The sequence below is a fragment of the Theropithecus gelada genome, chromosome 11, assembly GCF_003255815.1.
Source record: "Theropithecus gelada isolate Dixy chromosome 11, Tgel_1.0, whole genome shotgun sequence".
NCBI classification, from domain to species: Eukaryota; Metazoa; Chordata; class Mammalia; order Primates; family Cercopithecidae; genus Theropithecus; species Theropithecus gelada.
Window position 1 is genome coordinate 52,018,947 of NC_037679.1, and position 14,284 is coordinate 52,033,230.

The 14,284-nt window shown below is 36.8% G+C and overlaps 1 protein-coding gene across 1 annotated transcript in view; it reads right to left on the reverse strand.

Annotated features, from left to right (window-relative positions):
* Positions 1-14,284, reverse strand: part of EEA1 (early endosome antigen 1) — a 164,833-nt gene that overhangs the window by 7,605 nt on the left and 142,944 nt on the right. Inside the window, exons 22-24 of the mRNA XM_025402728.1 lie at positions 8,024-8,206; positions 2,082-2,267; positions 396-527 (exon numbers count right to left, since the gene is read on the reverse strand). Coding sequence (XP_025258513.1) covers positions 396-527; positions 2,082-2,267; positions 8,024-8,206 — 501 coding nt within the window. The remainder of the gene's footprint in view (positions 1-395; positions 528-2,081; positions 2,268-8,023; positions 8,207-14,284) is intronic.

A 14,284-nucleotide genomic window follows, 5' to 3' on the forward strand; every position in this document is an offset into this window, starting at 1 on the left:
ATAACAGATTATGAAAGGACTTTAGGAAGAAAAATAATTGAATAAACAATCCCTTTAAATCTTACTTCTAAACTCTTTCATATTTTGAAATTTACTACCCGTGAGCATAATTTTCTAAATCAATACATCTCTTGATTATCATTTCATTGAGATCGAAACTCTTAGGGTTACTTTGCTTCATGTGGTAATGTGAAAACAAATGTAACAATTTCAATATGTGTACAGGTATTATGCAATACAAAAGCACTCTGGCAAGAGTATTTGTCAGAAACAACAGAACAATTTGCCTAGCACACAGCAAGTTCTCAATAAATAAATAAATATGTATTTGTATATATATTTCTTTAAAGAACAATATAACACAGAAGGCAGGAAAAATGATTATCTTAACATACCTTTATGCTTTCTTGTTTGTGGGACTTGAGTTCTTCATTTAGTTTAGTGATTTCTTTTTCTTGTCTACATTTAATTTCTTCTATCTCTGCCAATTTAGACTTTTCATTTACTAGTTCTTTTTCTTTCAGTGACTGTAGAAAAATGATATATTTAAAAATAATTTTAAAGCAAATGCTTAAATGAAAATGGGTGTAATAAAAATGACTGCTACTATTGATGACACTGGCTCCTGCCCCTTTCTACCTAACTTGGGCAAATTACTTACCCTTTCTTGGTTCTTGCGTGTTTCCTTATTTATACAGTGTGAACAATAATAATAAGATAATCGTAAACATTAGTTATAGTTAATATTGTGAGATAAAGAGTACCTGGTCAGAGTAATGATGTTGTAAAATTTAGCCAAAACTACCATTCTTACTCTTATAACTCCTATTTTATTACTATCACTATCTTTATATAAGGTATCTAGTTAGGAGCACTACATATTATCTCAGTTAATCTCTAGTATATGTAGATTTTTAAATCTCCATTTTCTAGGTGAGGAAACAAAGGTTTATGAGACATGAAATAATCTATCAGAGGTAGAGCCAAAAACAAAGCAAGTCTGTCTGATGTAAAGCACAACTAAACTCCTATAAACAACAGTTCTTTTTCTTTTTGAAACAGGGTCTCATTCTATCACCCAGGCTGGAGTGCAGTGGTAAGATGATGGCTCACTCACTGCAGCCTTGATCTCTCAGGCTCAAGCTATCCTCCCACCTCAGTCTCCCAAGTAGGTGGGACTACAGGTGTGCACCACCATGCCCGGCTAATTTTTTTTTTTTTAATAGAGACAAGGTCTCACTATGTTGCCCAGGCTGATCTTGAACTCCTGGGCTCAAGCACTCCTTCCTCCTTGGCCTCTGGGAGTGCTGGGATAACAGGCATGAGCCATCAAACCTGGCCTTATGAACAATAGTTCTGTCAGAATTCTCTAAACCTGAAGCACAAATCATGAATTTCATTCGAGCTTCACCATCACCACACCCACAAAACATTTTTAAATTAAATTTCAGGAACTGAACCACTCAGAATATACCAAGAATTTTAGGGATTATACACTGCAGAGTAATATCCTGTCAGCTAATAGGAATGTATGATTTCAACTATAAAACAAAAAATAAACTCTTCCCTAGGATCTGAATTTTTCTTTCATATGGAATTTAAAGTGATTTTTAAAATGTACTGGTCATCTATTAATAAATGAATGCTTTCAACTTTGTAACTTAATAAACTCCTTAGACACTCTGGTTCTTAATTTTAAGAATCCTTAACACACTTAAGAATTATTTCTAGATCTTTTATTATCTCATTCACGCGTCTAAAGGATAACGTTATATGAGAAATAGTTGAGGACCTATATTATCTTTCCTGAAATAACCAAGGATCTATGGTGTGAAAAATTGATTTGTTTGTAAAACTAAAAAGGGCAGTAAGAAAAAAGGGTAGAAATAACAAGGAGGCCATTAAGAAGTACTTCCTAGCATTAAAATCCCAATGATCAAAAGTGTCAGAAACTAGAGGTCCCTCTGAGAAAGCTGTTGAAAATAAGGATGATGCCTGTACTGAATAAGAGGATTGACTGGATGATCTCTAAGACAATTGTAACTCTAAGATTGTAGATTTAGGTCAGAAACATGCAATACCTTTTCTTTCTGAATGTCTTGTAGTGCTTTACATCGCTCCTGCAATTGCTGTTCTTTCTTTGCTGAATCCTGCTCCAATGTAGCCTTGGCAGTCTTCAGTTCTTGAATCAATTTATTTTGATTTCCAATTTGATTTCTGTTTGAAATCAAGTCCTCCTGTGCTAGAGAAAGCTTCTCTTCTATGGACTTACAAAAACAATTTTCCCAAATTATTATATGCCATGTTTTTAGTAAATTCAACAGAAACATAAGTTAATATAAACATTGTAGAAAGCAATATACTAAAAAAAATAGCATATTATACCCATCAGTAAGACCAGGTAAAAGAGAAAGAATTCTAAAATATTAACTCTCTTGCTTATAGAAAACATTTATAATATAAAATATTTAGTAAAATGGAAGCAATTCCAAAGCCTCTAAAAATAATCTATTTACTAATAAATATTTAAAGTATTTGCTGAATGTTGATCACATCTTCAATACTGGCTAGTTGATATGAAAGAATACCAAGTAAGTAGGGACCATATCAGATACACTCAGAGAACATATATATGGTTAAAGTCATAAGGCAATGTGAAAGAAAACAATTTTAAAAGAGATATAATTAAATGCTTCATTATGCATACATACACATTTGGTAGGTTCCATGATGTCCCTTGACATGCTAAAAATAGTAATAAATAGTATGGTGTTACGACATAGTGGTTTTTGTCCAGGGTTCCTGAATCAAAACTCCCATGTCCTTTGTTACAGTTCTTTGCTACAATGTTGGGTAAGTTAGGTCTCAGGAAACAGAATCTCCTCTCTTGTCCTCCTTCCACTGGTCCCTAGGCAGGCCTCTAATCTTCTTCCCCACCCCACTTTCTGATTGTGGGTCTTAAGACTCCTCCCTGAGAGGGTCCTGCCTCATACCCTGGGTGAAAGAATGCTTCCATAAAAATCCAAGAGGACTGGGTTTGGGGAACTTCTAGATAGCTGAACATATGGAGGTTCCTGGAGGGTGGCGTGCCCCTTCCCCCATATCGCCCTACACATCTCTTCATCTGAATTCTCTGTAATATCCTTTATAATAAATCAGTAAATGTAAATAAGTTTTCCCTGAATTCTGTGAGCTGTTCCAGCAAACTAACTGAACCCAAAGAGGGTGTCATGAAAACCCCAACTTGAAACCAGCTGGTTGGTCAGAAGTTCTGGAAGCCTGGATTTATGATTGATGTTTGGAGTTGTAGGGAGCAGTCTTGGGGATTGAGCCCTCAATCTGTGGGATTTGACACTATCTCTAGAGAAATAGTGTTGGAATTGAATTGGAAGACGCCCAGTTGGTGTCTGCTTCTTGGTGTGTGTATGGGAAAATCCCCCTATGTTTGGTCACAGAAGTCTTCTGTGTGATAATTGTTGCGGTGTGAGAGTAGAGGAAAAACACAATTTGAGAGAGTTTTTCCTGAAACAAATAGGAAGGATTATTTTGTCACAGAATAAAAATAACTACTTCACAGCTGACAACCTGATCAAGTCAATGAAAAGAGAAAATTCAGCCAAACATCTGAGGCTGTATCCTGAGAAGGCACACTATTCTCTTCTCATCTATATCATAGAAGCAGTGATTGTCATTTAACATCATCCATAGTTGTTGACTGTTTTAAAGCCCAAGTATTTTGAAAAGAAGAAGCTGGGAAAAGGGGAAGTTTTTTCACTCATTACACTTCATTTGGGGATAAATATGGTAACAGGTAGGTAATGGGTATGGTAAGAACCTTGCCACTCTCAGCTGCTACTGCGAAGAATCAGCAGGGTAAGAGATCCAATTGATCTCTTCCATCAGATCTGGAAAAAGCTGATGTTTCTTAATCTAGAGGTACAGTTCCTTTGAAAAGGAGGCAGAAAACGTAATTTAGGAAAGGATCCCTGCTGAGTAGGCTTGTATACAACAAGTATTCTGTTAAAAAAAAATGAAATAAACAAAGATCTTATTTATGAGGATTCTTAAGCTTCCTGAAAAAGAAAGTTTACTTCTTACCAGTAACCCAGTTATACCTTTCTGATATAAATTAAATCTTAATTTTCAATGACTGCCAGTAGAACACTAAACCCCTTGAGGCTTTTTTCAGGAAAGAATTAACGTCAGCTAGTTCTTTACTAATCAGGCAGCTAACCATTAATTGAGAACACTGCTAAGACAGAACAGGAGGGTACAAGCTGGTCTCTGTCTTAAGGGAGTTGAGTACATCGCCCGAAAAGCAGAACAGGCATGTAAAATGGAAGCTATGCAGGGCAGGAGGGTATACGCTAAGTGCCAAATGCACAGAAAACCAGTGTGAGACGCTGTGGAGTGGGGTTTACAGAAAGCTCTATACAACATGTGGGAACTGACCTCTGGGTCACAAAGGGTGAGAGTGATTTCACATAAAAAAGGAGAAAAGTTGACAAAGTCCAGTTCAAACAGTCTACAACAACTATAATTAGTTAATAGAGATCCTGATCTAATGTTTAAAAATACCAAGGCTTGTTAGAGCCTGGAAAGCACCCCTAACCTCTAACCACAAGATTTCCAAAAAGCCCATGGTTTAAATAACAGCCTATAAAATTGTAAACTCACTAAACCCAGTGACTTATTTTTTAAAGTCAAGCTCAAAATTTGGACTGCTCCATGAAATCTTTTCTGAAGATGCCAAGACATACTGTTTTCCCCTGCCTCTGAGCTTTCATCTGTCATTCAATGACATAGATGAACATTTATACTGTCATGCATTTTATATGTTCTTTTCGTCTTTCTTATTGCAAATTATAATAATATTGCATATTATTTCATCTGCTCAGCATCTCTTCCCTCAGAGAACCCCATCTTCCATTCCATGGTTTTGTTGGGACTATCTTTCACCCATCTACTCCTCTTGAATAGGCAAATCCCTAAATGGATCAAGTACCAACCTTGACCCTGATTATGCCAATCACATTATAGTACCCCAGTAAACAAATGATTTCTGCAGTGTTCTATGGTAGCTATTGTTTTTGTCTATTCAGCAAGTTTTCCCATTCTTTCTTAAAAACAAACAAACAAAAAAAAAAAACAAAAACACACACACACACCCTTCATATTTTTAGTTGTTTTTACTTGATTTCTGATGCAATGATATAGAGAGAGTACTAGGCTAAGAAGATTTACATTTAATTCTAAATCTATTATCCTAGAATTTTCACTTCACTCAGCGTGTAAATTTTACAGCTAAATTCTACCCCTACCTTTCCTGGACAACACAGAGTAGTGCACAGCATAACCAATCTGAAATATCCAGTCAACAAACTTAAGTACTTCATAAGTAATCCAGCAGATGGGGCTAAAGGCATAGATCAGGCCAGGCTACCTTTCGCTTTACTGATGTCTAGAATGGACACTGTTAGCCCATGCTGTGCACTGCCAACCCACGGTAGATAGCGTTGACATAGGTGGGTGTCACGTTACAAGGCTCTGAATCTCTCCTCTTCTCTCTCTTATATACAAGACCATACAACATCACTGAAGCAAAAGAAAAATAATAACTGATGGCCATCTCTTATCTAAGTCTATAAATATCTGAACTTCCCTAGGAATTTACCATTAAAAAAAAAAAATTAGCTTCCTAAGTAGTTCATACACTTCTCATTTTAAAAGCATTTATATAACATTTAACAATCTTTTGTATAAAAAAATTCTAGTGAAATGATGAAAGAATGGCAGACTTTGAATCAGAACTAAGATTTAACCATGGTTCTGTTATTGTATAGCAGTAGTCCTATCTTCTCTGCAAAAGGAAGCACTGGGCCTGCTCTCTTTGACAAAAGAAAGCTTTGGAATAGAGGATCTATCCAAGGTCCCTTAATAAGTTGTAAAACTCTATGGCAGCCTTGTCCCTCAGCTTTCTCTTTTTGCCCATATTTACATTTGAGTTACTCTTTCATGTATGAAATTATTAGTACACAACATAGCTTTCAAGCATAATAAAAATCACTGGCTTAACGCAAGAATATCAATCAAATCAATTAACATTGATGATTTAATGTTTGTTCCTGTTACTAGCTTATGCTTTGGGTAAATGACATCCATATGGAAAGAGTGTGATTTCTATAAGACTCTTCCAATCAATCATTAAGTTTCATCTCTTCCATCACCTAAATATCCTTCAAATTCATGCACTTTTCTCCATCCTTGCTATTACCAGCCCACACCACCATCATCTTGCGCTTAGACTACTGCAAAGTCTCCTTTCTGGTCTTCACATTCAGCCATGTTTCTCATTCCTCAATCTGTAGTGAGTCATTTGCCTAAAATACAAATGTAAGTAACTCCCTTTAGTGGTTCCTCACTGTTTTTAGGCTAAGCCCAAACTCTTCCACAAAGCTTCCTTGACTTTCAATACTTTCAATAGTGTTGTAAGGACAAATAATAATAATTTAACACTACCTAAATCTTGTGTGGTATTTTTTCTTAATAACAACTATTGCTAATTTTTACCTCCAGATAGATAGATACATAGATACATAGATAGATATACAGATATTCTACTGGCACTGTGAAAATTATTTTACCCAATTTCCTATCTCTTTGTCAAATCCTTGCAGCCAGGTATGGGTTCAGCCCTTTTGTTTCTTCTCTCTCTCCCATTAATCTCCTCTATTTCATCCTCTTTCACGTTTGTTCTAATCAACTTATACCTCGACTATTAGAATTTATGGAGAAAGAAAGTAACCTCTCAACTCATCTCTCCACCACTAGTCTATCCCAGGTCCAATCCAAGCTGTCTGCAAGCCACTACTAGGTTATTTTCTAAAGTACTATTTTCTTCATTTTACTCCTCTATTTAGACTTTTCACTTTTTCCCCTCAAATATAAAATCCAATCATCTTTTCTAGGCATCTAAGATACTTCACAATTTAGATTCAATCTTTTAAACCTTAATTCTAAACATAAACTAGTATGCCAGCAAGGCAATTATGCTAACTATGTGCTTGCTTTACTCATTCTTACTACAGCACTTTTTCTCCAATATGCCCCTGAATAAAATGACCTTTCTCAGGAGTCTCTATGTATTCAAATTCAGGACCTAATCAAGTCCCACCTCCTTCATAATTCCCTATAACAGCCTATGGATAAAATATATGCTCTCTATCTAAATAAAACATTTTAATATTCTTTCACTCTCAGAATTTTGCAATATGTACTTTGTATTAAATAAACAAAAATCCCAAACACAGGAAAGAAACAGAGAAAGAATTTCCCCTTAACAAAAAGAGAGGAAAAAAAACTGGTTGAACCTTCTGTGAGAGAACACAAATATTCAATTTTCCTTAGAAAACTGGTACTTTCCTGTGACCTAAAAATTGTTTACCCTTTTCCCATTATCCTTAAATTTAATAAACTTGATACTTTATCTAATCAAATAATGTTACCAAAGACAAAATTTATATACATTGTTATATAATTAAGGGTAAGTTTATTTTGAGGTATAATCTCCTAATTTTAATCATTAGGCAATCCAGTAATATTGGGAACTTGACAAATATTATAACTAAAGTCAGAATTGCCTGACAAGCAATGGTAAAATTGCTTGCATTTTTTCACAAGCGGTTTATATTTAGAACTTAACAGCAGCCTATCTTTAAAGTTATTTGCACATAAAGACAGCATAATATTTACATAAGTTAACAGTGTCACAATTAAGATATATCCAAATTATCTTACTATTACAAATACGTCATTTTTAAATGCCCACATTTATGTATATCATTATTTCGTTATAATATAAAACAATTTTTTAAAGCATGCTAATACAAAAGTAATTTAACAGAAAACAGCATACTATTCCACAAATACTAACATTTCCTTGTCCATTTGGATTCAAATAGATCATTTAATGAATGTCTATAAAACTTACTGAGATTTTATGGTACAGTATAGTTTACTATACCTTAAGATCTTGCCTGGTGGCTAGAAGTTCAGATTCCTTCCCATAGAAATCAGACTGAAGCTGTTTGAAAGTTTCCTGACTTTTTTCATAGTTGTTTTGTAATACTGATATTTTCTCTTTCTCTGCTGCAAGTTCCTGGGATGCCTGTGTTAACTGCTGCTGTAGTTTATTCTCAAGCTCTGTCTGAAACATACAATAGTTATTTAAAACAGTATGCATTCCAAAAACCAATTACAAATATAAAGTAAAATCCAGACACCTAGAAGAAAATTCCAAACAATAAGATGAACTGTACTTATGCCTCAAAATTCTACCTCAATGGGGTAAATTACTTATAAAGTCAAAGAATTACAAAATCTTAACAAGTCTCAAGTTAAAAAACATAAAACACAAAATTAATTAATTTTTTTTAAAGGCATTTCACTGGGAAGTACTGTCAGGTGTCAGGAGAAAGAGTAACAACTACATTCTGTGGGAACATGCAGTGCTAGGTGCCTCAGCTGACATAATTTAAGGTGGAACTAAGGGAAACTTGTACATGAAAGAAAGTAAGAAGCCATTACTTTGTTGAAGTATTAATATATAGTTTCTACTCTTGGAAATGCAAGAATAACTTAAGAAATTTCTACAGGTCATCTTAATTAATATCAAGGCAGAAAAAGAAAATCTCACAAAGTTTTAAAGCTCCCGTAAACTCTAAACTTGTCTTTAGTCTTCAAGAAGATTCAGTAGATATGCACAAATTATGACACAGTTAAAACATATACATATGCATAGTATGAAAATAGTTATTTGACTTTCAAAATACACTACTCCAATAAAATCACTGTTGAAGTCATTAGTAACTGCCATGTTCCAAAATCCTATATTCTTATCCTTTTTAACACCTCACTTGACCTCTCAGTTGTACCTGATACAGTTGATTATGTCTCCTTCTAGAAACACTTTCTTCAACTGGTTTCCAAGGTACCTTATATTTTAGGTTCTCTTCCTACCTTACTGGTCATAACTTCTCAAAATCTTTTACTAGCTCCTTTTCCTCTGCTACTTCTGTGAATGTTGAGACACCCCAAATTTCTATTGCTGACCCTCTTTTAATCCATACACTCTCTCCTTAGAAGATCTCAACAAGGCCAGACATGGTGGCTCACGCCTGTAATCCCAATACTTTGGAAGGCCGAGGTGGGTGATCACTTGAGGTCAGGAGTTTGAGACCGGCCTGACCAACATGGTGAAACCCCGCCTCTACTAAAAATACAAAAATTAGCCGGGCGTGGTGGCGTGCACCTGTAATCCCAGATACTCAGGAGGCTGAGGCAGCAGAATTGCCTGAACCCAGGAGGCAGATGTTACAGTGAGCCAAGATCACACCACTGCACTCCATCCTGGGTGACAGAGAGTCACCATCTCAAAAAAAAAAAAAAAAAAAAAAAAGAAAAGAAAAGAAAAGAAAAGAAAAGAAAAGAAAAGAAAATCAGATCTCAACTAGTCCCAGGCTTTAAAGATCTTCTTTACAACTGACTCCCAAATTTATGTCCCTAACTGCTCTAACTGCAACCTTTCCATCCGAACTCTGGATTCTTATATCCATGTATCTTCCTGATATCTCCACTTGAATGACTGACATATCTATATCAAGCAGAAATCTGGATTCCTGACAGCAGCCATGAGCATCAAAAAGCTGCTACTTCTGAGTCTGGCTTGGGGAGGGGGGCCCGCCATTGCTGAGGCTTGAGTAGATAAACAAAGTGGCTGGGAAGCTTGAACTGGGCAGAACTCACCACAGCTCAACAAGCCCTACTGCCTCTAGACTCCACCTCTGTGGGCAGGGCATAGCTAAACAAAAGGCAGCAGACAACTTCTGCAGACTTAAACTTCCCCGTCTGACAGCTCTGAAGGGAGCAGTGGTTCTCCCAGGATGGCATTTGAGCTCTGAGAATGGAGAGACTGCCTCCTCAAGTGGGTCCCTGACCCCCAAGTAGCCTAACTGGGAGACACCTCCCAGTATGGGCTGACAGATACCTCATATAGGCAGCTGCCCCTCTGGGATGAACCTTTCAGAGGAAGGATCAGGCAGCAATATTTGCTGTTCTGCAATATTCACTGTTCTGCAGCCTCCACTGGTGACACCCAGGCACACAGGGTCTGGAGTGGAACTCCAGCAAACTCCAACAGATCTGCAGCTGAGGGACCTGACTGTTAGAAGGAAAACTAACAAACAGAAAGGAATAGCATCAACATCATCAAAAAGGTCATCTACACCAAAACCCCATCTGTAGGTCACCAACATCAAAGACCAAAGGTAGATAAAACCACAAAGATGGGGAGAAACCAGAGCAGAAAAGTTGAAAATTCTAAAAATCAGAGCGCCTTTTCTCCTCCAAAGGATTGCAGCTCCTTGCCAGCAACAGAACAAAGCTGGATGGAGAATGACTTTGACGAGTTGACAGACATAGGCTTCAGAAGGCCTACGTCTTAATAACAAACTTCTCTGAGTTAAAGGAGGATGTTCGAACCCATTGCAAGCAAGCTAAAAACCTTGAAAAAAGATTAGACGAATGGCTAACTAGAATAAACAGTGTAGAGAAGACCTTAAATGACCTGATGGAGCTGAAAACCATGGCACGAGAACTTCGTGATGCATGCACAAGCTTCAACAGCCAATTTGATCAAGTGGAAGAAAGGGTATCAGTGACTGAAGATCAAATTAATGAAATAAAGCAAGAAGACACAGTTAGACTAAAAAGAAACAAACAAAGCTGGCAAGAAATATGGACTGTGTGAAAAGACCAAATCTACATTTGATTGGTATACCTGAAAGTGATGGGGAGAATGGAACCAAATTGGAAAACACTCTTCAGGATATTATCGAGGAGAACTTCCCCAACATAGCAAGGCAGGCCAACATTCAACTTCAGGAAATACAGAGAACGCCACAAAGATACTCCTTGAGAAGAGCAACCCCAAGACACATAATTGTCAGATTCACCAAGATTGAAATGAAGGAAAAAATGTTAAGGGCAGCCAGAGAGAAAGGTTGGGTTACCCACAAAGGGAAGCCCACCAGACTAACAGCAGATCTCTCGGCAGAAACCCTATGAGCCAGAAGAGAGTGGGGGCCAATATTCAACATTCTTAAAGAAAAGAATTTTCAACCCAGAGTTTTATATCCAGCCAAACTAAGCTTCATAAGTGAAGGAGAAATCAAATCCTTTACAGACAAGCAAATGCTGAGATTTTGTCACCACCAGGCCTGCCTTACAAGAGCTCCTGAAGGAAGCACTATACATGGAAAGGAAACTGGTACCAGCCACAGCAAAAACAGGCCAAACTGTAGACCATTAATGCTACGAAGAAACTGCATCAATTAATGGGCAAAATAACCAGCAAACATCATAATGACAGGACCAAATTCACACATAACAATATTAACCTTAAATGTAAATGGGCTAAATGCCCCAATTAAAAGACACACACTGGCAAATTGGATAAAGAGTCAAGACCCATCAGTGTGCTGTATTCAAGAGACCCATCTCACATGCAAAGACGCACATAGGCTCAAAATAAAGGGATGGAGGAAGATCTACCAAGCAAATGGAAAGCAAAAAAAACCAGGGGTTACAATCCTAGTCTCTAATAAAACAGACTTTAAACTATCAAAGATCAAAAGAGACGAAGAAGGCCATTACATAATGGTAAAGACATCAGTTCAACAAGAAGAGTTAACTATCTTAAATATATATGCACCCAATACAGGAGCACCCAGATTCATAAAGTAAGTCCTTGGAGACCTAGAAAGAGACCTAGACTCCCACACAATAATAATGGGAGACTTTAACACCCCACTGTCAATATCAGACAGATCAACGAGACAGAAGATTAACAAGGATATCCAGGACCTGAACTCAGCTCTGCAGCAAGCAGACCTAACAGACATCTACAGAAATCTCCACCCCAAATCAACAGAATATACATTCTTCTCAGCACATCGCACTTATTCTAAAATTGACCACATAATTGGAAGTAAAGCACTCCTCAGCAAATGTACAAGAACAGAAATCACAACAAACTGTCTCTCAGACCACAGTGCAATCAAATTAGAACTCAGGATTAAGAAACTCATTGAAAATTGCACAACTACATAGAAACTGAACAACTTGCTCCTGAATGACTACTGGGTACATAATGAAATAAAGACAGAAATAAAGATGTTCTTTGAAACTAGTGAGAACAAAGACAACATACCAGAATCTCTGGGACACATTTAAAGGAGTGTGTAGAAGGAAATTTACAGCACTAAATGCCCACAAAAGAAAGCAAGAAAGATCTAAAATCGACACCCTAACATCACAATTAAAAGAACTAGAGAAGCAAGAGCAAACATATTCACAAGTGAGCAGAAGGCAAGAAATAACTAAGATCAGAGCAGAACTGAAAGAGATAGAGACATAAAAAACCTTTCAAAAAAATCAACGAATCCAGGAGCTGGTTTTTTTAAAAGATCAACAAAATTGATAGACCGCTAGCAAGACTAATAAAGAAGAAAAGAGAGAAGAATCAAATAGATGCAATAAAAAAAATGATAAAGGGGATATCACCACCGATCCCACAGAAATACAAACTACCATCAGAGAATACTATAAACATCTCTATGCAAATAAACTAGAAAAGCTAGAAGAAATGGATAAATTCCTGGACACATACACCCTCCCAAGACTAAACCAGGAAGAAGTTGAATCTCTGAATAGACCAATAACAGGTTCTGAAATTGAGGCAATAATTAATAGACTACCAACCAAAAAAAGTCCAGGACCAGAGAGATTCACAGCCGAATTCTACCAGAGGTACAAGGAGGAGCTGGTATCATTTCTTTTGAAACTATTCCAATCAATAGAAAAAGAGGGAATCCTTCCTAACTCATTTTATGAGGCCAACATCATCCTGATACCAAAGCCCAGAAGAGACACAACAAAAAAAGAGAATTTTAGACCAATATCCTTGATGAACATCGATGTGAAAATCCTCAATAAAACAGTGGCAAACTGAATCCAGCAGTACATCAAAAAGCTTATCCACCACAATCAAGTTGGCTTCATCCCTGGGATGCAAGGCTGGTTCAACATATGCAAATCAATAAACATAATCCATCACATAAACAGAACCTATGACAAAAACCACATGATTATCTCAATAGATGCAGGAAAGGCCTTTGACAACATTCAACAGCCCTTCATGCTAAAAACTCTCAATAAACTAGGTATTGATGGAACCTATCTCAAAATAATAAGAGCTACTTAGGACAAACCCACAGCCAATATCATACTGAATAGGCAAAAACTGGAAGCATTCCCTTTAAAAACTGGCACAAGACAAGGATGCCCTCTCTCACCACTCCTATTCAACATAGTGTTGGAAGTTCTGGCCGGGGCAATCAGGCAAGAGAAAGAAATAAAGGGTATTCAATTAGGAAATTAGGAAGTTAAATTGTCCCTGTTTGCAGATGATATGATTGTATATTTAGAAAACCCCATCGTCTTAGCCCAAAATCCCCTTAAGCTGATAAGCAACTTCAGCAATGTCTCAGGATTCAAAATCAACGTGCAAAAATCACAAGCATTCCTATACACCATTAACAGACAAACAGAGAGCCAAATCATGAGTGAACTCCCATTCACAATCGCTACAAAGAGAATAAAATACCTAGGAATCCAACTTACAAGGGATGGGAAGGACCTCTTCAGGGAGAACTACAAACCACTGCTCAACGAAATAAAGAGGACATAAACAAATGAAAGAATATTCCATGTTCATGGATAGGAAGAATCAATATTGTGAAAATGGCCATACTGCCCAAAGTAATTTATAGATTCAATGCCATCCCCATCAAGCTACCAATGACTTTCTTCATATAACTGGAAAAAAACAACTTTAAAGTTCATATGGAACCAAAAAAGAGCCCGCATTGATAAGAGAAAAAGAAGTCTGGACTAAGGCTGTAGCAGTGGAAAATGAGAAGGAAGGATTCAAGAAACCTAGGAAACAGAGTGATAGGAATTGGTGCTAACTGCCTATGGGGGAGCAGAGAGCTGATCTCCCTACACAGTATCTGATAACATCCCATGCCATCTTCCTTTCATAGAGTTCTTCCTCCAGTTAATATTGAAGAACTGCTGGATATCTTTTTCACACTGAAGGTCATAATGCAATTACATATTTTCTTTTCTAAAATACTACTTATTTTCTTTAACATTTTTTCATAAA